The 27,064-nt window shown below is 39.3% G+C and overlaps 4 protein-coding genes across 16 annotated transcripts; 2 read left to right on the top strand and 2 right to left on the bottom strand.

The window, feature by feature from the left end:
- Positions 1-258: 258 nt before the first annotated feature.
- LOC131299150 (DNA replication licensing factor MCM5) lies at positions 259-6,532 on the top strand. 7 transcript variants are annotated; one of them, XR_009190650.1, is made up of 18 exons: positions 260-625; positions 920-1,063; positions 1,149-1,328; positions 1,413-1,511; positions 1,629-1,765; positions 1,873-1,978; positions 2,450-2,584; positions 2,658-2,735; positions 2,966-3,070; positions 3,225-3,316; positions 3,405-3,537; positions 3,635-3,730; positions 4,087-4,178; positions 4,252-4,342; positions 4,698-4,807; positions 5,358-5,432; positions 5,615-5,716; positions 6,146-6,200. XR_009190650.1 is itself a non-coding variant. In XM_058324748.1 (18 exons), the coding sequence occupies exons 1-18, from the start codon at positions 335-337 to the stop codon at positions 6,227-6,229; spliced, it is 2,205 nt and encodes a 734-aa protein (XP_058180731.1). In that variant the 5' UTR covers positions 261-334; the 3' UTR covers positions 6,230-6,532. The 7 variants fall into 7 exon arrangements, 6 of the variants coding, with proteins under 6 accessions (XP_058180762.1, XP_058180772.1, XP_058180746.1 ...); XM_058324748.1 differs by having other exon boundaries at positions 261-625; positions 5,358-5,487; positions 6,146-6,532; XM_058324779.1 differs by lacking the exon at positions 6,146-6,200 and having other exon boundaries at positions 259-625; positions 5,622-5,697.
- A 3,924-nt stretch (positions 6,533-10,456) lies between these two features.
- Positions 10,457-15,150, top strand: LOC131299121 (uncharacterized). Of its 6 annotated transcripts, none has more exons than XM_058324709.1 (9): positions 10,457-10,731; positions 10,890-10,947; positions 11,910-12,018; positions 12,161-12,305; positions 12,869-12,920; positions 13,010-13,156; positions 13,244-13,355; positions 13,989-14,115; positions 14,665-15,150. In XM_058324709.1, exons 1-9 carry the CDS (start codon positions 10,589-10,591, stop codon positions 15,125-15,127), a joined length of 1,356 nt encoding a protein of 451 aa, XP_058180692.1. In that variant the 5' UTR covers positions 10,457-10,588; the 3' UTR covers positions 15,128-15,150. The 6 variants fall into 6 exon arrangements, with proteins under 6 accessions (XP_058180692.1, XP_058180699.1, XP_058180684.1 ...); XM_058324716.1 differs by having other exon boundaries at positions 10,473-10,731; positions 12,185-12,305; XM_058324701.1 differs by having other exon boundaries at positions 10,473-10,731; positions 12,122-12,305.
- An 819-nt stretch (positions 15,151-15,969) lies between these two features.
- On the bottom strand, positions 15,970-21,333 carry LOC131299112 (uncharacterized). Its single transcript, XM_058324689.1, has 5 exons — positions 21,068-21,333; positions 20,380-20,944; positions 18,769-19,175; positions 17,723-17,821; positions 15,970-16,507 (listed from the first exon to the last, which is right to left on the bottom strand). Exons 1-5 carry the CDS (start codon positions 21,196-21,198, stop codon positions 16,294-16,296), a joined length of 1,416 nt encoding a protein of 471 aa, XP_058180672.1. The 5' UTR covers positions 21,199-21,333; the 3' UTR covers positions 15,970-16,293.
- A 1,253-nt stretch (positions 21,334-22,586) lies between these two features.
- LOC131299102 (uncharacterized) lies at positions 22,587-26,673 on the bottom strand. Of its 2 annotated transcripts, none has more exons than XM_058324673.1 (5): positions 26,311-26,673; positions 25,611-26,151; positions 24,646-25,052; positions 23,946-24,044; positions 22,587-23,090 (listed from the first exon to the last, which is right to left on the bottom strand). In XM_058324673.1, the coding sequence occupies exons 1-5, from the start codon at positions 26,556-26,558 to the stop codon at positions 22,883-22,885; spliced, it is 1,503 nt and encodes a 500-aa protein (XP_058180656.1). In that variant the 5' UTR covers positions 26,559-26,673; the 3' UTR covers positions 22,587-22,882. The 2 variants fall into 2 exon arrangements, with proteins under 2 accessions (XP_058180656.1, XP_058180664.1); XM_058324681.1 differs by having other exon boundaries at positions 23,962-24,044; positions 26,311-26,672.
- Positions 26,674-27,064: the final 391 nt, after the last annotated feature.

Genomic DNA, 27,064 nt, shown 5'->3' with positions numbered 1-27,064 from the left:
GAAGACGAAAACTTTGGTTTGCTTTCTATTTTGGTCATTCAAGAATCAAGCCCATGTGAATGTTACGTATTGGACATGATTGCAACTGTCTTCATAATGTAAGAATATAACAGCTAGGTTTAGAAGTTGTGGGGTTAAAAGTGAAAATACACCCAAAACAGGGAGGGAGCGCGAAAGAGAATCCCCTAACTCACCCCCATTTCCCGCCAAATCCTTCCCGCCCAAATACCAGTACAGATAGAGAGAGAGAGAGAGAAAGAGAGAGAGAGAGAGAAGGGAAAGATCAATTGCACTGTGTGATTCAGAGAGAGAGAGAGAGAGAGAGAGAGCGAGGATGTCAGGCTGGGACGAGGGCGCGATCTTCTACAGCGACCAGGCGCAGTTCCCCCGCGGCGGCAACGGCGGCGGCGGAGACTCCGAGCAGGGGGCGAGCCGCCACACCGTCCTCCGCAAGTTCAAGGAGTTCATCCGGAGCTATGCGCGCAAGGATCAGCCCAACGTCTTCCTATACAGAGAGAGCCTCGTCCAAAACCCTAAGTTCCTCCTCGTAGACCTCGCCGATCTCTGCAAGTACGACAACCTCGACGAACTGCTCCGCGCTTCCCCCACAGATTACCTTCCCCTGGTATCGCTCCTCTCGCTTTACATATACTTATTACATATAGTACAAATGGTGCCAGAGCCGTTAAAGCCGAAAAGGTGGCCGCTTTACGCCCTAGGGTCCCTCCTATTTTGGTACCGTTTATAATAGTTTAGCATAAAGGGCCTAATCTTTAATTTTCACATTAGGCCCTTGAAAATACAGAGCCAGCTGAAGTTCATGTCTATGTAGGCATAATTCTGTATGTTAGATATACCTACCTTTGTAAGGCTTTGCTAAATTGTTGAAATCTTGGACGCTGTTGTGGATTGGTACTAGTTCGAAACTGCGGCAGCTGAAGTTTTGGCCAGTTTGAGGTCGAGAGTTGCTGGAGAGACTGGAGAAATGGAGGAGCCCGAGACAGGGGAGGTGCAGATTTTGCTAACTTCTGATGAGGACCCGGCATCGATGCGATCTCTTGGGGTTAGTGGGTTTACATTCCTTTAGTTTGTTACAGAGGTGTGGGTTTTGGGGATTAAAATTTGTTTTTGTTTGGTCGGCGTTTAAGGCACCATATATATCAAAGCTGGTCAAGATATCTGGCATTACAATTGCTGCATCGAGGACGAAGGCCAAGGCAACTTATGTGACTTTGTTGTGTAAGAATTGTAAAAACGTGAAGACTGTTCCATGCCGTCCAGGGCTTGGTGGGGCAATTGTGCCACGTTCTTGTGATCATATCCCTCAGGTTGTTTTTCTATAGAGGAGTGTTTTCAATTCCTGAGCTTGAATTCATTATATGGATGCGTTACAATGATTGGTAATTTTGTAGCCTGGAGAAGACCCTTGCCCGCTTGATCCATGGATTGTGGTTCCTGATAGAAGCAAATATGTTGATCAACAAACTCTGAAATTGCAGGAAAATCCGGAGGTTAGAGTCTTGCTTCACTGCAAGCGAAGTTCGAAATTTTATTGTTCTGTTTGTTAGCTGGGGATTTCCTTATTTGCATTTATTTGCTCATAACGTCTTTGATTTGGCAAATGAAAGGACGTGCCTACCGGTGAGCTACCAAGGAACATTCTCCTTTCTGTCGATCGTCAGCTTGTGCAAACAATTGTACCTGGTACAAGATTGACCATAATGGGGATTTACAGCATCTTTCAAGCTTCAAATTCGTCCACATCGTAAGACTCTCTTTCATACTATGAAATGATTGATGACTTTCGTGCTTTACATCTTCATTGCTTTGATTACTGGGATTTTAGATTGTCACATTTTGATTCTTATGCAGCCACAAAGGAGCAGTTGCAATCAGGCAGCCTTATATAAGGGTTGTTGGGATAGAAGAAGCAAATGATGCTGATTCTCGGTGCCCTGCAAACTTCACAGCAGACGAGGTAATTGTTGGATTATCACATAATTGCATGTTAATATTGTGCAATACTATGTGGTTCCACTGGCAGTTGGCTTATGTTTTCCATACTAGTATCTATCTTAGAGATGAAAACATTTCGATCCTTGTGAGCAACATTTTGTGGCAATCATACCATATGGTGATAAATGTGCAACTTCTGGGTTGAAGAATGAAGTGGAACTAAATTTTCAGTCCGTTGTCTGCAAAAATGGAAAGTGAGGGATATAGTGTCATGAAAGCTCCTTTCATACCTAGTCAATAATTCTGTTAAAGTTCCAGTTTCTCAAATGTTCTAGCAATACCCAGCTCAGGCATATTTTCGACAATAGAGATCCCTCAACCCTTTGCAACTTGAACATAGGGCAGCAATGTAGAGAAAATGTGAAGTTTAAGAGTTATGTCCTCATAAGTTGTAATATTCTAGCTTACTCCTTTATAATATTCTTGTTTGCAGATAGAAGAATTCAAAAAATTTGCCTCAGATAGCAATGCGTATCAGAATATATGCTCCAAGATTGCTCCATCAATTTTTGGCCACGATGATGTGAAAAAGGCTGTGGCTTGTCTTTTGTTTGGAGGATCAAGAAAGGTATATCACGGACTTTAGCCTTCAAAATGACGCAGTATATCTAATAGCTCCATGAATTTTCCTGCCTGTACAGTTTTTGCCGGACGGCGTGAAGCTAAGAGGTGATATAAATGTTTTGCTTTTGGGAGATCCGTCAACTGCTAAATCACAGGTCTGATAAATATCTCTTAGGCTTCTTGTCTGTCAGGTCTTTTCTATCACTATTTTCATGTAAAGAATTGTTGTTTTGGTTGGAAGAACCATATTATTTGCTGTTTTTTTGTCTGGCACCATATTATTTCCTTTGTTGAAAGAAAAAACTAGTGTGCTCAACACGGTTCATGCTCTTGTTTTCAATCGAGCACAAATAAGTTAATAAGTTCTTGTCATTTTGCTGTGAAGTTCCTCAAGTTTGTTGAAAAGACAGCTCCAATAGCTGTATATACTTCAGGAAAAGGCTCATCAGCTGCTGGTCTTACTGCTTCTGTAATTCGAGACAACAGCTCTGTAAGTTCATGAACATTTTTGGTACTTAAGCAGATATTGTACTCATTATTGGTGACCTATAATGTGGAGATAGTTTGTTGTTTCGTTGGAAACATTTTCCGTTTCCTTAGATGCAAATAAATCTGACTTGCAAATGCATTTTCCTCTTACTCAGCGTGAATTTTACTTGGAAGGAGGAGCTATGGTTTTGGCTGATGGAGGTGTTGTCTGCATTGATGAATTCGACAAAATGAGACCAGAGGACCGGTAATGTAACTAATATTAGGTGTTAATGAGCAGCTTTTTTCGTCTCTTTATTTCTGAATTTTGATGGGTTTACGTGCGTGTGATCTAGAGTTGCTATTCATGAAGCCATGGAGCAGCAAACCATTTCCATTGCCAAAGCAGGAATAACAACTGTTCTAAATTCTAGAACCTCTGTGCTGGCAGCAGCTAATCCTCCATCTGGACGTTATGATGATCTCAAGGTCAGCAACGTTCTTCTTGTTTTTGTTTTTATTTCATCTTTACTTCACATTTTTTATACACTTAACTGAGCAACTAACGAGATGATTTACCTTCCAGACTGCTCAAGACAATATTGATTTGCAGACTACTATTCTTTCGAGATTTGATTTAATCTTCATTGTGAAAGATATCAGGCTGTATAGTCAAGACAAGGTACTGAAAAACTAGTTAACTGTGGACCTATGGTCAGATCTTGTTTGTCTCTAAACAAAAACAGAAGTGTTGGTTGTGTTTGTGGTCTTTACCCTGTATTAAGTAGTGTCTTCCGTTACTTAGTAAACAATTTCCGTTTTGTTACCTTTGGCCTAAGATAGAAGTCATGCTTTGGTTTGGAGTTTTGGTGAAAGAAAATTTTCTGCAAAAGCGGTAGTCAAAAGTCAAATCTTTTTCTTTTACTTATTTTTGAACAGATAGTCTTATGATATAGCTTTACAGAGAAAGCACATTTGAAATGCTATGCAAGGATACCTAATGTGTAGCAACTAATTGGAATGGTTTCCCTTTTACAGAGTATAGCTAGCCATATAATCAAAGTTCATGCCTCTGCTGGTGCAACCACGAGTGACACTAGAGTTTCTAAAGAAGATAACTGGCTGAAAAGGTATGAACCTCTTCCAAATGTGGCTCTGTCAATCTATGGTTTGAGCTATATCATTAACACTGCATGTTTGCAGGTACATACAATACTGTCGAACTGAATGCAAGCCCCGTCTCTCAGATTCTGCCGCCACAAAGTTGAAGTTGAGTTATGTTAAAATTAGACAGGTATCCCTTCGATTGGCTCACTCATAGTAACTCAGAAAATTCGACAGTCAAGAAGCTCCTAGGTTCAACCCCATGACACAGAGAACTTTTCAATTCTTCTGAAATAGTTTGACATGAAAAACGGGGAAATATGAAGGCTAGCAATAAATCGTCAAACCGCTGAACGGTCTCATATTTAGTCAGGTGCTTAGGTCCCGGTTAAAAAATTGGGGCTTCATGCACTAAAATGGTATCTCTCATTATGACTGTAGCAATGTTCTTAGCACAATAAACAATAAAAAATAGGACAAAAGAAAAGAGGAGGAACAAAGGATGGGATTTATTATCGTTAATGATTTTCTCCAACAATGCTCAGGATATGAGGCGTCAGGCAAATGAAACTGGGGAGGCAGCTGCAATACCAATAACAGTGAGGCAGCTGGAAGCTATAGTAAGGCTGAGTGAAGCACTTGCAAAGATAGAACTGTAAGTCAACAGAGGATATTACAAATAATTGTTTTCTTATTTATGTTTCATTTGCCATTGAATGCTACTTGGAACAGAACTTACAGTTATTAGTTATTACTACAATGGCCATTGGAACTCTAGTTGTATGGATTCTAGGTGGATAAAACTTGAAATTCTCCTAAAAAAGTACTTGTAAATGAGACAAATTGGATCCAACCTAATATTAGCTAGCTACAGCGGCTACTAGCATATTATTGAAACAATTTAGCTTACAATCCTTTTTTTTGTGTGTGGTTATTTCCTCTTGTTTATTAAAGGCAATTGATATTCGCGCTCCAAGATTTACTGCAGGCGCTCTACCTTTTTGTTTTTACACTGTGATGTTGCTAGCAACATCACAGTATAAAAACAAAAATGTGGAGCGCCTGCAGTAAATCTTGGCAACATCACAGTGTAAAAACAAAAAGGTAGAGCGCCTGCAGTAAATCTTGGAGCGCGAAAATCAGTTCCCTTATTAAAATCCAGCGAAATTTGGTACTTAATAATTTCTTTGGGCTCTATGACATAGGTGCCATGTTGCAAATGACAAACACGTCGATGAAGCTATCAGGCTTTTCAACAATGCCACAATGGATGCAGCAAGGTCAGGAATCAATCAGCATATAAATCTTACTCCTGAGATGGCAAAGGAGATAAAGGTTCGTGTTGAACAAGACTTGTCTTATGCATCCATCTTCAATGCTTTCTAGCTTGTAGTGGCTTTACAAAAACAAATTTTCACCTGCATAGTGGCTTAACAATTCGAACCTCCCTTTTCATGAACAGCAAGCAGAAACCCAAATAAAGAGAAGAATGGGCATTGGAAGCCATATATCAGAGAGACGGCTGATTGACGAGCTTGGCAGGATGGGAATGAATGAATCCATTGTATGGGTCAAATGCCTTATGAATGAATACATTCAAACAGTCAGTTTAAATCTTTTACAGAGAGACCCGAAAAGTTAAATGTGGACCAAATTTGAAAAAAGGCCCATTGAGGACAAATAAACCGAAATTACTAGCTTATTGAAGTCCTTGGTGGATTTCCTCCCAACTTTTGTCCATATTTTGAACTTACGGCCATGAAAGTAAAACCAATGACCAAAATGGGAACAAAATTGATGAGGAAAGATTCCGGAAAGTTGTCTTTCTCTGATTTTCTAAAGGAAATGCAAGTTCTTACCCGCTCCGAATAATTATTGCTGCTAGAGGAATATCACTAGGAAGACAATATCATACTTGAAGCTAATGCCCCTTAGCTTCCAAGAACATATTGGTGAACACAGTTTGTATTGACGTTGTTTTCACATTTGGCAGGTTAGAAGAGCTCTGATAATCATGCATCAGAGAGATGAAGTTGAATACAAGCGAGAAAGGCGTGTTGTTGTTCGTAAAGCTTAATCCCTAAAAATGATTATTTTGTTAGGATGTTTACATTGGGTAGGATCAAGCTGATCTTCATTTGTCATTCTGCGGAAGCCAATCAACGCCGTACAGGGGACAATTTCATAGCAATCCCTGTTGCAAGTTTCCAATTTATTGGGCACTGAAGGTGGTTTGATGGCTAGAGATTTCGAAAGTAAGAGTTTGTATAACTAGGAAATTTTTCCTGTGTACCTGTCAAGGAGCCAGACCCTGATTGATATTCTTATTGACTTAGTTCAAACTTCAAAGCCATAATTAGTGTTTGATTTGAATATTTAGCATAAGGGGTGTTTACCACTTTGATTATCAACCTAATATCATGTGTAGATGAGTGTATGCCGTTCTACTTTTTTGCCATGGGAGTGTGGAGCACGATGAACATAGCCGCAAGCTAGGCCTTCCTTTGAGAGACGCGATTCGATTAGGAAGCACGAACTGAAGCAAAAGAGTTTTAATCCCTGATTTTCAACGTGAAACTCACGCAGAAACGTTTGAAATGTCGTTATATGTAGTATAGACCTGGCATGGACTTGGTTGTTTTTTTCTGTTTCTCCTAACTGCCTTGAGCAGTACTCGTACGATGACTGTGTAGGGAAGCATTTCCCTCATACTCGCTTTAAGTTCTAATTTATGCAGCAACTCTTTAACCAAAAATGAAAAAAATGAAAAAAAAAGACCTGGCATGGACTCAAACTAAAGTTTTGCCTTACCCTAATTGTTTTTTTTTTTTCCCCTCCTGAATTTGGGGATTTTTGGGCTCAGTGTAAAAATGCACAAAAATTAAAATTTTCTACCAAATCAATGACCTTTGCCTGAGTCCCTAAAATTGAGTGATTATTCGGCACTCAACCTCGTTGTGCCAGATTGGTGGGATTGTATTCAAGATCGTATCAGTCAAAGTTAGTCATATGCCTCCTTTCTTGTTAGGTATGGCTCTTCTTTATTGTTGGTGGATTTGGCGAGCTAGAAATGATTTTATTTTTAATGGTAAATGTTGGGCTACGGAAGCAGTTAGCGGTAAAGTGCAAGGAGATTTCTTTGAGTTTCAGGATGCTAACTCTAAGGTTCCATCACCTATGTCGAGATCCACTCGTAATAGGAGCTTTGTGGTAGCGCCCTGGGTTGAATGTAACCAAGATTAATGTGGATGTTGTTGTCTCTAGGAGTTCGAATTCTATTGGTACAGGATTAATAGATCGAGGTCATGATGGCATGGTCCTTGGTATCTTATTGAGTATCCACACTGGTATTACTGAATTGCTGAGGCTATGGCTATTCGAGATGGTTTGAAGCTGGAGATTGATCTAAATCTCTCTAAAGTGGTTATTGAATCGGATGCGGAGGCGATAGTGAGGAAATGTTCTACCTCTCTAGATCCACCTATTGATATAGTGGCTATTATTTTTGATTGTTTAACTCTGAAAGAATCATTTTCTTCCTATGAGTTTAGTTTTGTTAAACGTGATTGTAATCTAGCTGCACATTATTGTGCTCAAAAGACTCTTTTGAATGGTTGGTCCGGTTTGTTGACTTCCATTTTGCCCTCATAGGGTTCTCAACTGTCTATGTTCAGCCTTTTATGCCTTTTTTTTTTACCGGAAAGAAAACGCAAGTTATATTGATACAAATTGCACGGCTCATAAGCCGAAAAACAACAAATACAACAAAACAAGCAAAAAAAAAAAAAAAATAGAAACAACAAGAACAAAAAAACAAAAAGAAAAGGCCGCTCAGCTCCGATGTTGGACCCAACCCTCCGCTCGTGGAGGTAGGTGGAGGATCGCCACTGGATCTGGTCCCTTCATTGGATCTGCACAGGGTCTGCATCTTGACGCCTTCATCGTCACCGCTGGAGAGCCCAAGAACACCGTCTTTTGGATCGATTCAAGAGCCAGCACCCAGATCTAGAACTCCATATCTGGGTCTCCGAGTCCAAATATAATGGGGAGAATGGGAGAACTTTTCTCCCAAAAGAGAGAGCCTCAACCAAGAGGGAGGAGAGGAGGAGGAGGAAGAAAGAAGATGGGAGGGTAAGAGATGGGGGAGCTCAGTGGCAGCTCCAGGAATTCTTTCAAGGGCGTTCAGAAATTGCACTATACTATCTCGAGAAACCACAACTATATATATAAACAAAAAGTCATACACAACATCTAAAATGCAACCCAAAAATAGCAAAGTATATAAACTATATATATAAACCGTTGCATGATATCCTCGTTATCAACGGTATCAAATATATCACTCTCTATATAAGTAATTAAGCAATCATTCATCCATTGATCTCTCATTCGATTGTGCAGATTGCTGTTAGGGATGAGTGTTCAATAACATTTGGGTTGGGTATTCAAACAATTGGATTGGGTGTTCATTGACAATTACATTGGGTGTTCAAAGTAAGGCTAGTCCAAAATTTTTACATGTATTCTAAGCAAAAAAAATAAAAATTTGGGTGGTCAGTTGACCATGGTTTCATGTGAATGAATCCGCCACTAGGGGAGCCGCCTGGGGGAGGGGAACAAGAAGAGGGATGGCGGCAGGAGAAAAAGAAAAACAGAGAAAGAGAGCTTTCTTTCTATTCCTAGTGAGAGAAACTCTCCGGAACCGTCTTTCAAATTAATAACACTTCTCTCTTCTTCTTTTTTTAAAAAAAAAAAACCTCATTGTGCCCCGGTCTCTTTCTTCAGCCTGCCATTATCGTAGGGTCCATGTATTTTATAGAGCCAAAATTTAGAGTTGTGATTGGGAGCAAAAGCAGATGGAGAGGATTATTTGTTGGAGAAGCATCACGGGTAGGTCTCGAGGCCACCAAATGAATTTTCGGTCCGAGTAATAATTTCGGAGGGTAAATTCTGTCCGGGTGAGGCCGAAAATGGGGTTTTCTGTCACCTCTTGGGTTCTCTTTACGTATTTTTTCAGTAATCCAAACCGTACATTTTGCAGGGCCTGTAAAATAATGTATTCATGCAAAAAAATACATTGTCCGAATATCGATAGGTATGTCAAAATTTGAGTTTTTAAACAAAAAATAAATAAAATGAACAGCTGTGGACAATTTAACTTAAAAAATAGTTGACAGATCTAGGCCGTCCATTTTTTGGCTAGAACTCAACTTTTGACATACCTATTAATATCCGAACAAGCTAATTTTTTGAATAGATCTATTATTTTACAGGCTCTATAAAATACACAATTTAGATTATCCAAAAAAAATGCGTGAAGAGGACCCACGAGAGTGCTGACGGAAAACCCCCTCCTCTGTCCAGATTTAAAGTCATAATTTTGTAGTTTTTAAACACTGTCACTTGATGCCACGCCCTTATACAACTTACGTTCTATTTTTTTGGGTTCCATAATACTTGAATCGAGTCCGACAAATATTTTGGTGAACAAGGGTGTTGGGCGGTGTCTCAAGATCACCACATAATATTTCGGTCCCGAGACTCTAGGGATGACAATTACCTTCGATCCTCCCCGCCTCCAACCTTCAGGCCCTGATCCAATAAGTAAATGGGGCGGGATGGTATTTGCTTCTCCAGTCTCAGTTTAACCTAATCTGATTATAGGTATTTATATTTTTGTATGTATATATCTAAATATATTTTATTATTTAATATAATAAAAGCAATATATCAATTAATAAAATATTAATTTATGTCTTTATTTTTTTTTTCTATTTTTTTTAATTCTTATCAATTATAAATATCCTGTTTTCTTGTCAAAATACTCTAAAAAACAAAATTAATCAAATTATTACAGTAAACGGAGACATGATTATTTTTCCAGAAAGTCTACACACATACAATTTGTGCACAGATTGTGCACAGATTTTGTTGTGGGGCCCACCACGGGTCCCACACAAATCATCCGAACCGTTCATTAAATGTAAAATATTTTTTCAAGGGTCCCCGTAAAAAATAATCTTAATCCAATACCTATAGATACTCGATCCAATCGTATAACTTTTCATTATCCGAAAATCTGAATGAAAAGTTAGATGGTTGGATGAAGCACATATAGGTATTGGATTGAGCTTATTTTTTACGGAGACCCTTGAAAAAATGTTTTACATTTAATGAACGGCTTGGATGATTTGTGTGGGACCCGTGGTGGGCCCCACAACAAAATCTGTGCACAATCTGTGCACAGAAATCTGTGTGGATAGCACAGCTCTTTTTTTTCGACTTCGACGCCTCCCCGATTTCCCTCGCTTAGACTCCAATCCAATATAGAATGGGGCGGTTTTGAAGCACGCTAAATCCGACTCGAATTCGCCCCATTACCAGACTCTCAAGTCCCAACTGTGCGGGAGAGAGGATAGCACCGGGCAGCCAGAGGATGCCGTCGGCGGCCATGACCACCTCAAACCTTAACCCACGAATTCTTCCTTGGAGATTGAAGTCTCCGGCGGTCATGTCCTCCTCTTCTTCTTCTTCCACTTCCGTTCGTTGTGCCTCTTCTCTCTCACAATCACCCCTCAGGTCCTTCTCTAATGTCCTCTCTCTCTCTCTCTCTCTCTCTCTCTCTCTCTCTGTGTACATTTATACATATGTTTGAGTGCACGCTTCTCTCCCTAGTTTCAAGTTACCGTGTGAAGCCTTAAAGTAATCAATGATTCACTGGCTTTGTATCTAAGCAGATACGCAGTTCTTGGGGCTGGCTTTGCTGGCTTGTCCGTAGCTTGGCATTTGTTGCAGGTACTCTGTGTGTGTGTGTGTGTGTGTTAACGTTTTATGTTTGTAGAGGTTAATTGAGTTAGAATGGAGAATGATTTTGTTCACCCTTATTGGTGGAAATAGTGTAGGGTCCACTGGATCAATACACTTTTTGGTAACAATGGGGTTGGTTTGTGGTGGAAATAGTGGTAGGCCTTGGATATTTCTTTGTTGCATCCAGCTTCCTATGCTATCCTTGATATGATAAACATAATCAAAAGTTCAAAACATCTTTTGTACGAGAAATTCATATCCAAATTGGAAATTTGCAGGCTCCTTACAATCCCGTGATTAACATGATGCATAAAAAAATTGATACTTGCTGTAAAGTTGCGCGACTGCCGACTAGCTTATGATTGACTGACCTACTGGTCTATGACATTGAATAATCTAGGTCAGGAACAATACACTTGTAAAGCAATTGATATTGAAGATGCATGGCAAGGGAAGGCTTGGTTGAAGGTTTAAAATCATTAGGGGATAAAGATATGCATATGGATTTTCAAGTTGATAGTTTCAGTAGTTTGCCACGGATAAGTGTGCCATTCTTTACTACCAAAACTAGCCTTTTCGAATGGAATGGCAGGATGAGGTGGAATAAGTTGTTATGAATCTGTTTTCTAACTGTTTATGATCTCACTGTCAGTATATAGTTTCCACCATTTACTGTTCAAAAGAAAAATAAATAGTTTTCCCCATTTCTAGATGACAAAAGATACAGTTGGTTGTTCTATATTACTTGGCTCAAATAGAGGCAATATCCTCGATTCGAATACTTAAGGCACAGTCCAAAATTATGGTCTGATTTTTCGGTCACTAAAATGAACTTTGCATTTGATGTATCCTCTTTTGCTGAGGCGAAGATGTTAAAGAGTTAAGCTGATTTTTGGTGCTCATAAGAATGGGGGTTGATGCAAATTATTTGTGGGTTCATTTCTTTGCAGCACAGTCCCAAGGAGTTGCCCATGTGCATTGACATTTATGATGAAGTTGGCATTGGTGGGGGTGCATCTGGAGTGGCTGGAGGGCTCCTTCATCCATATTCCCCTAAAGGTTCCCATCTAGCCATCTCCTACCATACAAAATATTCTTAGCCTACTAGGTTTTACTTTTTAATCATCTTCCCTACTTTTTATTAGAGATATCTATGTTCCAGATTGGATTCTTTTTGGGCTTATTAGTCTGATTCTAGCAGTTAAGCTTCTTTGGCGGGGTGCAGAGTGCTGGAGTGAGAGTTTAAAGCTTTTAGGCATTGCTGAAGCAACAATGGCATCCAAAGAATTGGACTCAGAAACTCCAGATTTTGAAGAAACTTCTAATAGGTTCATAGTTAGGAGAAGGTTTGCTTTCTCTTTCTTTCTTTCTGTCTCTTTTGTCCTGAATATTGGTGCCTACTGTTAGCTTTGGATTCATTTGTTAGTGCTTCATTTCTTTTTCCTCTCTGAAAGTCTTATGCCACCACTGAAGAGAGCAAAATAAGTTGCCCAACGGCATCAGGAGGGTGCACAGTGCACTTAGGTGCTAGGAGTAAGGAGGTCAAGAGTTCAACTGCTCCAAGGTGCTAATCTAACTATTCTAATAGTACTAACTTTCGCCGAGCAAAATAAGTTGTACCATTGTACAATTGATGGATGCTGTCTTCCAATTATTTTGAAGGCTTCAAACTTTTGAGTTTCTATTAGACTATTATTACTTCTTATATCTTGGATATGGACAGTTCTGTTGTGATCACTGGTTTTCTTTTGTTCTTGAGTAAACCATCAGGTAATTGTGCTTTCTTGTGTTCCTTTCATTGGGGATCCAGTTAATCAGTTTAGAACCCTTGGGGGTTGGTTTTGATTTTTGTTTTCTACGAGAATCACTTGATATGCAAAGATTTAAGACAAAGTTTATTCACTTACAGAGGCATTCTGAGACCAGCAATCAGTTTGAAGCATTTGAACATATTAACTGATGTATGTTCCTTTAAACTTCCAATAGTCCTGAAATGTTTACGAAGTATGACTTTTGCATTAATGATTCCCTTTTTTGTTTCATTGAGTAGAATGCTCAGAAATCTCTCCCCTGTTGCAAAATTGAGTCCCTTGATAGAGATGCTGCCCAAAATCTTGTCCCCAGTTTGTGTGTACCTTCGAACTTGGCCTTTTACATGCCTGAAGCTATAAATGTTCATCCTCAACGTTATCTCAAGGTCTGAGCAAACAGTTTTATAATTTCTCTTTGACAAAGTTGTATTCTATTTCTTTACATTTTCTCATCAACTGGTATTTTATGCTAGGCACTTCTTTTAGCGTGCGAAGACCTGGCAAAAGACCTGTCAACTTCTGGTTTAAACAGAAAAGAGCTGCACCTGCACAAGAAGTCTGTTAACAACCTTCTTGAACTAGCAGGTACACAAACTTACTGTTGTTTCAGTTTCTTGTAGCTGCAATCAGTATTTTAGAAGATATGAGATGAATATTTCTGTAGAAGTATACTGTGCTAGATATTGTGTTGTCATGCTTCCCTGGAAAATGTTGTGTGAGCATGCTGCTACCAGTACCAGAAATCAACTACTTAAAATGGGCTGACGGCTGACTTTTAAACAATTGACTGCTTACCTGATCTACCTTTCCCCAGTGGGGTAATTCCTAATACCAGTCACAATAATCAATTCTGCATCAGCAAGAGAAGACTATGAAGCTTAGTTACCACTCAACACGAAATGGAATGTAAAAACTTAAGGTGTTTTTTGGACTCGAAATGTAGATTGAAATCATGCTACCCATATGATTTTGGCATTCTAGATGGACCTGCAGTTGCCAACATTAGCATGGCCCCCATTAAGCATGCTAGCGCTCTCTTTGTTTCTTTCCCTTCAAGGCAAGATGCCTGAGAAATCTTTTTAAAATTGCTACATCGTCAGCTTGAGATTTGATTGGCTTATCTACTTAGACTAGTTGGAAGGGTCTATTTTGGTTAACATATAGAACACTTATAGAGAGATTCTATGTATGCTTATAATTTTGTTTTTTTCTTTTCAGGTGACTATAGTGCAGTAATTGTTTGTCTTGGTGCTAGAGCAGGGTTTCTTCCCGAACTCTATGAGAAGCTTCCTTTAAGGACCTGTAGAGGTGTCATTGCTCACCTGCAGCTGCCTGATGATGTAAGGTAAGAGTTATATTATGCCTTGTATACTTCAGAGTAGAGAAAATTGCGTACAGAGGCACTAAAATGCTAGAATTGACTTATGTTCTGTGATTCCCATGGCGTTTCAAGAAGACTTCCACAGTATGTGGATGATCATTCCGAAACAGTATTTCAAGAAGTCATCTAGATTTCTGTTTTCAACTTTGGGTAGTTACAAGGATTTGTTTTTTGATAATTTCACATGAGAATAGGTTTGTTTGAGGAATCTTTTGGAAATCCGTGTGGAATTGTTTCACTGGTTTCTAGGTTTGTGGATAATCAATTTGTGGAGGGATTTATTGAGTAGCAGCAAGATGATGGGGAAACCAAAGAAATAAATTTAGCTTTTTCGTCTATAATGTGTTATTTTCTTTTTCTTCATCTCTTTTTTTGATTGGCTTCTTTTCCTTCATCTTTTCTTTTCCTTCTACAGAACTTTCCACAAATCCATGTTCCAAACATAACCTTACTGTCGCATGTTCTTATAGAACTTCATTCTCTCACTTCAAGTATCTTGATTGTCTGTTTCAGTGAAGTTTATCCAGACCATGCCCCCTCAATCTTGTCAGACGCCTGGCTTTCTATCCAGGGGCCTCGCAATCTACAATTGGGATCGACATGGGAATGGAATTCCAGAAATTATTCATCCGATGTCCCTCCAGAGGAAGCTTCAAAAGCCCTACAAGAGCTCCTACCAAAGGCATCTGCTATATATCCGGCCATAAAGAATTGGGCTTTCACCGGAGCAAGTGCAGGTCTAAGGGCAATGCCGCCCCTCACTCCCCATGGGTCGCTGCCACTTCTGGGCTGTCTAAATGATCTTGTAGGTGGGAATCACACTTGTAAATATTGGTTATTTGGAGGGCTTGGTTCAAGGGGATTATTGTATCACGGTTGGCTTGGAAAATTATTGGCACAGGCTGTGCTTTCCTGTAACGAAGATTTATTACCTTCTGAACTAACATCTTGGAGGAATAAGAAAGAGAAAGAATAAATACAAGAATTTCTTGGTCTCAAGCTTTTTTAATTACATTCCACTTTTCATTTACTGAATTCCAGTTCCGCTGCAATGGTTGTTTGGTATCGCGGTGTTTTGGGCCGGATATGATCATGAGGACTTCAATAGGTTTTCTTCAAACCAACAAATAACCTTCACTGCCAGAAATGGAAAGGAAAAAGGGCACCGACCCGTGCAACTTTCTATTGCCAAGAGGAAATCTCCGAAGGGGGGATTCTCATTTGTGTTTTTTTTTTTTTTTCCCGAGAAAAATGCAAACGCAACTTCTATTGATAAAATAATAAACAAATTACGTTGCCCATAGGCCTAAAAACAACAAAGTAAAATACAACAAAAGAAAAGTAAAATACAACAAAACAACAAAACAAAATAAGAAAAGCAGCGTGAAATTAACTCCGGTATCGGACCCATCAATTTGCTCAAGGTGGGTGGTAAGAATGACGGTTTGCATCATGCTCTATACATGCCCATTCCCATTGTAGGTCGAAGGTCAAGGTCAACGCCAGAACATCGCCGGATCCGCTACAAACCCTGTCACCATTGCCGTTGCGAGCTCCAAAAACCGTCGCCAAGACCGACCCATCGGGGATTCTCTTTTGTAAACCCCTTGTAAGTTTGATTCCCCAAACTGAGTTTCTTGCTAGCTAAGTTCACACTTTTCATGTTTTTTCTGATTATCAATCTTGGGAAAATATCCAAAAATTCAGATTTCTACAGAATTTTATATGAAACATACCCTAGAATTGAAGTTTCAATGCCAAAATGTAAACTGGCTCAAATACACAGTTCTCACACCAACTGGCGTAACAAGACAAATGTTGGAGCAAAAACTCAAGTTGTCCATCCATTCCCTTCGAAATATGCAGACATGCATTTATTTGAGGTAAGATCTAATAACTTCATCCGTTCAAGCCCTTGAACAAATGTCGATGTCCAGTTCTCACGCAGAACAGAAGCCACTAAACATGACACCGCAGTTCTACAAAAGCAGTAATTACAAAGCCACAAAAGAAGCCTCGTCATTTAACCTAACTTCTACATTTGCCTAGACATCATCGAAAACCGACATAATCGCTGCTCTACAAGTTGATTTCCGATAGCACAACACCACTGGTGCAAAAAAAAGCTCCAGTTTCCAAACCTTAGTCTGTTGTCCACATGTAAACCTGGCCGCCACTTGTGGCACCCGCAAGCATCCCAATCTTGTAAGGGTGTGCATCAAAGCGACATGGAATTGCAGAGACATGGGGGCTCTCCAAAATTCCAATACTTCTTCTCCTAGCTGTGGAGATAACATTGACTGCTCTGCTCATAGTGCCGATGAAGAGGTATGAATCATCCCAGCCCCATATTGCTCTGCTTCGTTATGCAAGAGAAAGAGCTGTTAAAAATCAACCACATCTAGCAATGCAACAAAATTATGTTTCTTTATCTTGTTGACTGAAAAAACCGATGATATGCACCATTGTGCACTGGGAATGTGATGATCCAGATTTCACTTGGTATTGGATATGAAACTCCTATGTCAAAATGAAGGATCCCGCTTAAGTAAGACAGCCTGACAGGGGACCACAACCAATGAGGACCCTGTGGAATTAACTAATGATTTAGCATGAATGAGAGATCCTACACATTCTTGACCATTCGAAGGAGACCCGATGTGGGATGATTTATTAAAACAAGAACCCTAAAGAGAAACTTTGAACACATAATAAAGAACCTCAAAAAACCATGTTGTTCTGCACATGTAAGTCAATCACAAGTGTGATTAATATGTAAGTCAATCACAAGTGTGATTAATATGTAAGTCAATCACAAGTGTGATTAATATGCAACTCACTCACAATTGTAATCAATATGTGATATCACCCTGTCTATGCAAATCCATTTGCTTAGTGTATCACGTGTGGTGTGGATATAATGTGCTTCAAGTCGATTCTCACGCAACATGGTATTTTGATGATGTAAGTCACTCACAATCGATCAATTTGCGAGTGTAGACATAATGTGTTATTCACCTACGTTATAAAGTGGCTGTAAGTAAACTGTCCCAGCGTTATTCACCTATGTTATCTTTCCACTTTATAGACAAATCCATTTGCTTTGTGTATCACATGTGGTGTGGACATAACGTATTTCAAGTCACTTCTCATGCAACATGGTACTGTGACAACCTCATTAAAGAGATAGGACTGAGTATAAATCTGCATTTGGATCAAAAGATGAAATACAGAAGAAAAAAATGCATGGGTAGGTTATGGTTCATTTTCCACAATCTTCTTTCAGGACAAACATGCGAGGCTAGGTAGAAATTACGTATAAATGACAAGCATCATAAGAGAACAGGGATGATTCATATCTAACTAATTGACCCTTAAATAGCATGTAATATATGTAAGATTCTGCATTTGGGTAAGTGTTGCCAAATGAATCAGTTAAAAAAGCAGCCGAACTCCAGAAAATGGTGACAATGCAGCACCAAAAATGTTGGTAATCAGTTTCACCAAAGTAGACCAAGCTGATTGTTCCAGAGCTAATCAGCAGTGTTTCACGATGTACAATGAATCATACCTGAATGAAGAAATCCATCTTCCCGTCTGGTTATTATGATGCATCATACTCAAATCTTCAAAATTAGCTCCAGTCAGTAAGCCGACTTTGTCATCAAAACTGTATACTCAAAGAACAGGGAGTGTCACCAAGCCAATTACCAAGGAAGACCATTTACCACAACCTAAACCAAGTGTGAGATGCAAGTTGTTTTGGACCAAAACAAGATTTGATTGTCTAACGGAATAATCTTGCTTGAAGTGAAGAGACTGATTAACAGTAAACATTTTCTCAGGTTCCTAACGCTGAATTGGCACCTGCACTTAAATGGACTTAGATATAGAGACTATCAAACCAGAATTCTGATCAAATAAACTTAAGCACAAATATATGCTACCTCTTAGGCTACGTTTGTTTCGATTTCAGATGTTTTCCTCGTTTTCCGTTGTTTGATTAGACATATGGAGTATGCATTTGTATGTATGTGTTATTGATATATTACATTTTCTGTGTTTTCTATGACAGTGTTTCATGGAACTTTTTTTTGCTACGGAAATTATTTTTCAACTGTTAACCAAATAAAGGAAAATTAAAATAAAAAATTATTGTTTACAAAATTATTTTACATGGAAAACACTTTCCATTGTAAAATATTTTCCTTCAAAACAATGGAGCCTCAACGTGAGAATCATATCTTTTGGTTTCAAGTAGAAGTTCCAAAACAAAATACAAGATGACTCAGATTTTGCATTTACACCCATCTGAAATAGAAAATAAATTAAGCTGAAGCCACATCACAAGCTACAGAAAAATTTAATAATTTCAAGCACACAATCACTGTATCTAGTCTAGCATCTTAGAGCAACATTACCAGCTTTCATAAAAAAATATTTGATCTCCCAGGGCAGGTAAACTTATTGCTGAAGAACTATAGTAACATCGTATGGAAGCATAGTATGATGTTTGCTGAGCAAAAGTATAGTATAATGTTCTGTCTCGTGTTAACTGCCTAATAGATTTTCTGTAAGAGATACCGATGGCACTGCAAGTCAAAAAGACTTCCATACCTCGTTGTTGCTAGACAGCTTCCAGAAGGTGAAAAGTAAGCAGAATGCACAGCCCTTTTGTGGCTTACCTTCTTCAACCACTTTGGCTCAACTGCATCAACATATCTCAAATCCCAAATGCAAGCACTGCCATCTGTGGAACTTGTTGCAATGATGTTAGTGTTATCTGTGCTGAAATCTATTGTGTTGATCCTATCTTTATGTAAAGTCCATGGGGTTAAAGGTTTTCCAGCCCTCTCATCCCACATATTGACAATTCCTTGACCCTCGGCAAAATATATGGACTTAACCTCATTCGGTCGTTGAGCAATGGAAAATATAGCATCATCACTGGAATACAACACATTGAACAGCTCCTTCTCAACATCCATCAACCGAAGAAATCCATCATAGCAGCTGCTATATACCTGCATACGCACCGACAAAAATAGGAAAATCACCCTCCACAGCAAATTAGTGGTGAGCAATAGCTCCATGTCATAAGCCATAGTGCAAAAGGAAGTTGAGAAATGCAAAAGCCAAGTTGAGTCATGTCACTCACTACAAATAAGATAGAATATAGTAGACTCATGTACGAGTATCGTGTGAAGATCGAAGTGGCAGAATTAGACCTTCCTAAGTTAAATCTCAAGGTATGGGGAGATATGCGTCCAAAACTCAGGTATGTGTACAGGGACATGTCTGGAATACTTGTTCGTATTGTCCATTCTTATATTTGTACATTAGTAATATGCTATATTTTATCCCGAAATGTAATGGAAATCAAATGTGAGTGTGAAAAGAGTACATTGTTTTTATTGCCCGACACATACACAGTAGGGATGGCAATTTTCCCCATATCCGATAGGTAACCGCACCGCATCACCACACCTATTTGGAGGCGGGTGATACCCAATTTTTTACCCAATAGGTAGAAGTTTAATAATCCTAGCTCAGGTAAGGGGCGGGTTACCAGGCATGGTTTTGTTATATCCCAAATACCTGTATCAGTTCCATGCCCAATGATATAGGTACATATAACTAGAATTTCTACACATACTTAGAGTTGAAAAAAGTTCGTCGATAGCATTTATTAAAACTTTATAATCTTTCATTTCTGGATGGTATTTATTTGTGACCCTCTCTAATCTACTTTGTATTTAGATGGTATTTCATATTATCGCGATATGTGAATTATTTTTGTCTCGATCCTGCCATTCTTTTTTGTTCAAGTAGTTTGAATATGGGTTTACTTGAATATACCTCATTCCCATTGGGAGGATGGTGATTGGCAATATAAACCGTAACCAATGGGTACCCGAACCGTAGTGGTTGATTGTCCAATGTCCTTCTTGGGTATGGTTAAAATTCCCGAACTGATGACTGGAGGTGGACTAGGGTCCCCCGACCCATACCTCGCCCATTCACTCCCTACTGAAATGCCACATCCTTACCCAAGTATAAAGTATGAGTATCCGACACAAGTACTTCACATGTTCAGACGAGTCCATGTACTATTGGTGACGGCAAAATAAGTACAGAATGCATCAATTAAAGAGTATAACCATCCTTTGCTTACTCCATCACATGACTAAAAAAACATATACTTAAGGTAAATTACAGAAGCAATACCTTTGACAATGAACATGGTTGAACTACAATCCCTGAGACCGGCGCCGAATGAGGTTGGTACAAATAAATCCCATCTCCATCCTCCTCCTTAGCATCAACATTCCAAAATCCAATGTTCCCAAACTTGTTCCCCACAGCTACCAACTTCATATCCATCGACGGAAAGAACCTCACCGTCAGTACTCTCCCCGGCACAACCCTGGCTATATTCTTCGGTTCCAATTTCACTGCTCCCAAATCAACGCAACCCGAAACCCTAATCGGATAACCCAAACTCTCATTTTCATCACCATTGCCCAATTGGGAATTCTTCGAAACACCGATAATTGTTTCAGCTAGTTTTTGGTCAGTGGCGTCTCCGCAATAAGCATCTTTCATGGTAATAGGGCCCAATTTAGGTTTTAATTTGGGGGTTTTAGTTAGGGTTTCGTCTGAATCGTCTTTTTTTAGGTCTCCTGCAGTGGAGGCATCGGGTGGTGGCATTCCTCTTCTCCGTAGAGACCTTCGGGTTACGATTGGGGTTTCGGGTTTTGGTTTCTTCTCTGGAATTACCTTGGTTTGTGCTCTAGAGAGAGAGAGAGAGAGCTTAGTAGATGAAATGACTAATGTAATTAGAAAACTCTAATACATAACTAGATGGTTTTTTCGAACTAGATTAAAATGGAGAGAGAGAGAGAGAGAGAGAGACCTTTGGCGTTTGGCTGATGCTGTGAGATCGTTGATTTTAAAATGGATGTTGAGAGAAGCGAGCATTTGGTCGTTGCGCTTGATGTTCTCGAGCCGTCGGCACTCGTACTCTGTTAATTTCTTGGGCGCCATGGGAGCGAGTGAGAGAGTTGCAGAGAGAGAGAGAGAGAGAGAGAGAGAGAGAGTTGCAGAGAGAAACAGAGAGGCGTTGGGGTTAATTGTGTAAATTTTTTTCAATTTCCAATTAATTTTGAGTGTACATCGATAAATACGAAAAGGGCGTGTATGTAGGCGGGAAAGGTAAGTGGCGGGAACAGAGTACGGTGATAAACGTGGCGTCATCTCAGGCTGTTGGATGTGAACCCAAGTCACATAATCCGCATGAGGGTGCGAAAACGCGAGCTTGAAAGTGTCTTTAAATTATATCATGCAATATGAAAATCCGCAAGAATTCAAAATGCTAGAGCATTGCGAGAATTAAAAGCGAGACCGCAAAGTATTTTGAAGGATTATGTAGCTAATGTAAAAGGGCTAGTCATTGCCAATCCTAGGGGAATAGGAAATCCTACGGTGCAGCCCTCACTGCAGGATTGTAGGGCGGTCGATTTGGTCGTTCATTTTGACGCTGACGACTCTAATTTAATCCGAGCTTTTATTGATCCGAGCCGTCCTTTGTGTGACATAAAATTCAAGATGTTTATTGCCGAAATGAACAATCGGATTGCCGCCCAACAGCCGCAGGATCAATCGTGGGCTAAAACCCCCAACTCTATATTGGTGCAGCCTTTTTTGTTACTATACAGTCACATGTCCTTTTTCCTTCTTGTATTATGACCTCAATTTTTACAAGATGTTCCATATCCAATTTTTTAAAAACGAAATTGATATCCGTGGTCCACTTTTTATTAATAGCGTTCCACTTTTAACGTGAAAGTTACTAGTAACTTCATGAACAAAATGAAGCGTCGTCCGTAAAAAGTGAAACGCGAATATCAATTTCTTTTTAAAAAACCAATAAAATTTAATTGTTTTGAGCCTAATTTTTCGCGCAACCTATTCACCAGTAACTACAAAATGCACAATTAAACCATCCTTTTCCTACTCCATTCCAGGACTAAAAGAACATGAACTTCAAGTAAATTAAAGAAGCAATGCATCAACATTCCAAAACCTAATATTTCCCAAACATGTTCTCCCAGAGCAACCAATTTCATATCCGTCAACAGAAGGAACCTCATCATCAGTATTCTCCCCAGCACAACCCTAGCTATATCCTCCGGTACCAACGTCGGCAATCCCAAATCAATGCAACCCCGAAACCCTAATTGAGAACCCGAAAAAATTCTCATTTCATCATTGAACGCAATTGGGAATTCTTCGAAACACCAATGATTGTTTCAGCGAAAATTTGGTCTGTGGTGTCACCGCAATACGTATCTCTCATGCTAATAGGGCCCAATGTAGGGTTTAGTTAGGGTTTCGTCAGAATCATGATTTTTAGGCCTCCTGCATGGATTCACTTTGGAAAATGTAGACATTAATTAAATCAAGGCAAGATCTAATCCATTCATTGATTCAAACTCTTGGAACAGCAATTGATGTCCAGTCCTCAAGCAGCATAAAAAGCTACTAAACGCGGCATCAAAGTTCTGCAAAGCAGTAATTTACAAGGACAAAACAGAAGCCTTGTCATTTGACAAACCGCCTACAAACTGCCTCGATGTTATCGAAAACCAACGTCATCGTTTCGCTCAACTAATCGATTTCCGATGGTACAACAATACTGGTGCAAAACGAAGCTCCGGTTCCAAAAACATTAGCATGTTGACCACATGTAGCCGCCAGATGTGGCTCCCACAAGCATCCCAATCTCGCAAGGGTGTGCATCCAAGCGACTTGGAATTGCAGATATATGGGGGCTCCGTAAAGTTCTAATACTTGTTCGCCTAGCTGTGGAGATAACGTGGACTTCCCTCTTCACACTTCCGACGAAGAGGTATGAATCGTCCCAGCCCCATATTGCTCTGCTTCGTCATGCAAGAAAAAGAGATGTTAAAACTCCCGCTTCAAAATGAAGATCCTAAAGACCATGTATGTAAGACAGCTTCACGGTGGACCGACAAATGAGGACCATAAGTAATTAACCAGTTATTCAGCATGAACAAGAGGTCCGAAACGTGGAAGGGGGAGACCCGATGTGGGAGGATTTTTGAATACAGAAATTATAAAGAGAAGCTTTGATATAATAAAAAGAAACCCCAAAAACGCATGGAAGCAATCACTTGTAACCAATATGCAACAGCACCATGAATCCAATTGCTTTGTGTATCGCAGATTCACATTGCCTCAAGTCACTTCTTATGCAACATGGTACATTGGCAACCCCATTAGAAAGATAGGACCGAGTATAAATCTGCATTTGAATCAAAATGAAGAGTAAATAAAAACAAAAAACAAAAACTGCATGGGTAGGTTACGATTCATTTTCTAACGTCTTCTTCTAGGACAAACATGGAAGGATAGGGACTAGGGAGAAATCATGTGAAAAGACAAGCATCACAAGAGAACGGGTATTATTCATATCTAACTAATTGATCCATTTATATGGCATATATCTATGTAAGATATAGAATTCAGGTTCATTTTGTCAAGTGAATCAGTTAAAAAAGCAAATGAATCTAGTTAAACTGCAGAAGATGGTGACAGTGCAGCACCCTGAAGACGAATAAGAAAGTTAAATTACAAAAAAAAAATTGACATTGCAGCCTCGGAGCCCCCCCCCAAAAGTAAGTAATCAGCTTTCACAAAGAAGACTGAGCTGATTGTTCCAGAGCTAATCATTGCCTCATTGGCATTTGACTATGTATAAAAAAACCTACCTAATTGAAAAAATACCTCCTAATGTTGAATTTTGATAATGTATCATACTTGTGTCTTCAAAATTAGCTCCAGTCACTAGGCCGACTTTGTCATCAGAACTGTATAGTCAAAAATCAGTAAGAGTGTCACCAAGCTGTGTGAGATGCAAGTTGTTTTGGACCAAAACAAGATTTGATAATATAACAGAATAATCTTAATTGCTTAAAAAGAAGAGACTGATCAACAGTAAATGGTTTCACCATGTTCCTAATACTGAATTAGTACCTCCACTTAAATGGACGTAGACATAGAAGCACCAATAGATTCTACCTCTCAAACTGAGAGCTTCCAAGCAGAAGTTCCAAAACAAAAGAAAAGATAACTCAGATTTTGCAGGTACACATATCTGAAATTAACATTATTTAAACTGAAGCCACAGCACAAGCCACACAAAAATTTAGTAATTTCAAGCACACAATCAATGTATCTAGTCTAGCATCTTATAGCAACATTACAGGCTTTCAGAAAAAAAATACATAAATGATCTCCAAAAATACTTATTGATTGAGAACTGTATTCACATCGTATAGAAGCATAGTATAATGTTCGCTCATCAAAAATATAGTATAATGATCGGTCTTGTATTAACTTCCTATACGATTTTCACTAAGAGACACCAGCCGACCAGCGACACCACACGTCAAAAAGACTTTCACATACCCTGTTGTTGCTAGATAGCTTCCAGAAGGTGAAAAGTAAGCCGATTGCACGGCCCTATTGTGGCTTACTGTCTTCAACAATTTTGGCTTAACTGCATCAACAAATCTCAAATCCCAAATGCAAGCAGTCCCATCTGAGGAACTTGTTGCCATGATGTTAGTGTTATATGTGCTGAAATCTATCGTGTTGATTCTCTCTTCATGCAAAGCCCATGGGGTTAAAGTTTTTCCAGCCCTCTCATCCCACATATTGACAATTCCTTGAGCCCCAGCAAAATATAAGGACTTAACATCATTTGGTCGTTGAGAAATGGAAACTATGACATCATTGCTGGAATATAACAAGAGGAACATCTCCTTCTCGACATCCATCAACCGAAGAAATCCATCATAGCAGCTGCTGTATACCTGCATACGCGCCAACCCAAATTGGAAATAGGAAAATGAACCCTCCATGGCCAATATAGTGGTGAGCAATGGCTCCATTGTCATAAGCCATAGCGCAAAAGGAAGTTGAGGAATGCAAAAGCCATGTTTAGTCATGTCCGATAAAAAAAGATAGAATATAGTAGACTCAGGTATGAGTATCTTGTAAAGGTCAAAGTGGCAGATCTTAGACCTTCCTAAAATTAAAGCCCAAGATTTGGATAGATATGTGTCCTAAACTCAGGTATGTGTACAGGGTGTCAGGGAATACTTAGGGCATACTCTCCCTGACATTTTTGTCTAGTAACTTTCTTTCAGAATTCCTGTTTTTACTAATTTTTTGGTTTGCTTTACATCAAATTTTTTGAGATTAATTATTCGTCTCGACAAGAGAAATCAGAAAAGTATAAAAATGTGGACCGAAGTTGAAAAAGGATATATAAAACAACACTTTAGACAAGAAAGACAGCTATATTACTTTGCTTACTCCGTTTCATGAATAAAAAGACATGAAATTCAAGCAAATAACAGAATCAATACCTTTGTCAACGAGCACGGATGAATTACAATCCCCGTGACTGGCCCCAAATGCGGTTGGTACAAATAAATCCCATCTCCATCCTCGTTTCTAGCATCAACATTCCAAAACCCAACATGCCCAAACTCACTCCCCACCGCAACCAACTTCATATCCGTTGACGGAAAGAACCTCACCATCGGTATCCTCCCCTGCACAACCCTAGCTACATTCTCCGGTTCTAACCTCAGCGACCCCAAATCAATGCAACCAGAAACCCTAATCGGATGACCCGAATTCTCATTTTCATCGCCAGAGTACAATTGGGAATTCTTCGAAACACCCATTATTGTTTCAATTAGGTTTTGGTCAGTGGCGTCACCGCAATAAGCATCTTTCATGGTAATAGGGCCCAATGTAGGTATTAATTTGGGGGTTTTAGCTTTTTTTAGGCCGCCTGCAATGGAGGCATCGGGTGGCATTCCTCTGCGCCGTAGAGACCTTCGGATTACGATTGAGATTTCGGGCTTCGGTTTTTTCTCTGGAATTACCTTGGTTTGTGCCCTAGAGAGAGAGATATATATATAGAGAGAGAGCTTAATAGATGAAATTAACTTGACATTAATGTATCTATCAAACTTCTTTACATAATTTGCATCTATCATGGAGAGAGAGAGAGAGAGAGAGAGAGAGAGAGAGAGAGAGAGAGAGAGAGAGAGAGACCTTTGGCGTTTGGTTGATTCCGTGAGATCGTTGATTTTGGAATGGATGTTGAGAGAAGCGAGCATTTGGTCGTTGCGCTTTATGTTCTCGAGCCGACGCCGCTCGTACTCTGTTAACTTCTCGGGCGCCATTGGAGCGAGTGAGAGAGTTGCAAAGAGGGAGAGAGAGAGAGAGAGAGAGAGAGAGAGAGATGTAGGCTGGAAAGATAAATGGCGGGAAACAGAGTAAGGTGATAAACGTGGCGTCATCTATGGCCGTTGAATGTGAAGGCTGAGCCCTCAAAAATTTTGCAAAGTTAACGTCCCATTTATGTTGCTACTCATTATAAAATCCAAATGAAAAAAATATTATAACCTCCGTCTCAATTTATTTGTCCACTTTCATTATTTGAAATCTCTTAAAAAGTTGTCTGTGTTTCTCAATTTGCAATTCCCTTTATTATTTGTATTTCTCGATTTGTAATTTATTTTATATTTTATACTCCCTCCGTCCCTTTTTAAATGTCCTGCTTCGTAACTTCAACTTATTAAAAAGACATCATCATTGTACCTTTCACATCAACTTTTTCCTCCACTTTCCTTACTTACCCATCATAATTACACTTTTACTCACTAACTTTTCAAAATGGAATCTACTTTTTAGGGACAAAATAGACAATGTACCAACTTTTACCCATTAACTTTACAAAATGGACACTTATTAAGGGACAGCCCAAAATGAAATACTGGACTCTAAAAAAGGGACGGAGGGAGTA

This window comes from Rhododendron vialii, chromosome 1a (assembly GCF_030253575.1).
Source record: "Rhododendron vialii isolate Sample 1 chromosome 1a, ASM3025357v1".
Lineage (NCBI taxonomy): Eukaryota > Viridiplantae > Streptophyta > Magnoliopsida > Ericales > Ericaceae > Rhododendron > Rhododendron vialii.
This window is presented reverse-complemented; position numbering and strand designations above follow the sequence as displayed.

What these genes read in the sequence shown, in the direction of transcription:
- LOC131299112 (XM_058324689.1), bottom strand. Translation starts at nt 21,198, where the DNA reads ATGGCGCCCAAGAAATTAACAGAGTACGAGTGCCGACGGCTCGAGAAC. An exon ending in GCATCAGCCAAACGCCAAAG is followed by an intron (nt 20,945 to 21,067) that starts GTCTCTCTCTCT and finishes CTCTCTCTCTAG; the next exon opens with AGCACAAACCAAGGTAATTC. An exon ending in AGATGGATTTCTTCATTCAG is followed by an intron (nt 16,508 to 17,722) that starts GTATGATTCATT and finishes ATAACGAAGCAG; the next exon opens with AGCAATATGGGGCTGGGATG.
- LOC131299121 (XM_058324701.1), top strand. Translation starts at nt 10,589, where the DNA reads ATGCCGTCGGCGGCCATGACCACCTCAAACCTTAACCCACGAATTCTT. An exon ending in ATTTGAACATATTAACTGAT is followed by an intron (nt 12,921 to 13,009) that starts GTATGTTCCTTT and finishes TTCATTGAGTAG; the next exon opens with AATGCTCAGAAATCTCTCCC. An exon ending in CAACCTTCTTGAACTAGCAG is followed by an intron (nt 13,356 to 13,988) that starts GTACACAAACTT and finishes TTTTCTTTTCAG; the next exon opens with GTGACTATAGTGCAGTAATT.
- LOC131299150 (XM_058324748.1), top strand. Translation starts at nt 335, where the DNA reads ATGTCAGGCTGGGACGAGGGCGCGATCTTCTACAGCGACCAGGCGCAG. An exon ending in TGTTTGGAGGATCAAGAAAG is followed by an intron (nt 2,585 to 2,657) that starts GTATATCACGGA and finishes CTGCCTGTACAG; the next exon opens with TTTTTGCCGGACGGCGTGAA. An exon ending in AAAATGAGACCAGAGGACCG is followed by an intron (nt 3,317 to 3,404) that starts GTAATGTAACTA and finishes CGTGTGATCTAG; the next exon opens with AGTTGCTATTCATGAAGCCA.
- LOC131299102 (XM_058324673.1), bottom strand. Translation starts at nt 26,558, where the DNA reads ATGACGCCACGTTTATCACCTTACTCTGTTTCCCGCCATTTATCTTTC. An exon ending in GAATCAACCAAACGCCAAAG is followed by an intron (nt 26,152 to 26,310) that starts GTCTCTCTCTCT and finishes CTCTCTCTCTAG; the next exon opens with GGCACAAACCAAGGTAATTC. An exon ending in GGAGGTATTTTTTCAATTAG is followed by an intron (nt 23,091 to 23,945) that starts GTAGGTTTTTTT and finishes ATGACGAAGCAG; the next exon opens with AGCAATATGGGGCTGGGACG.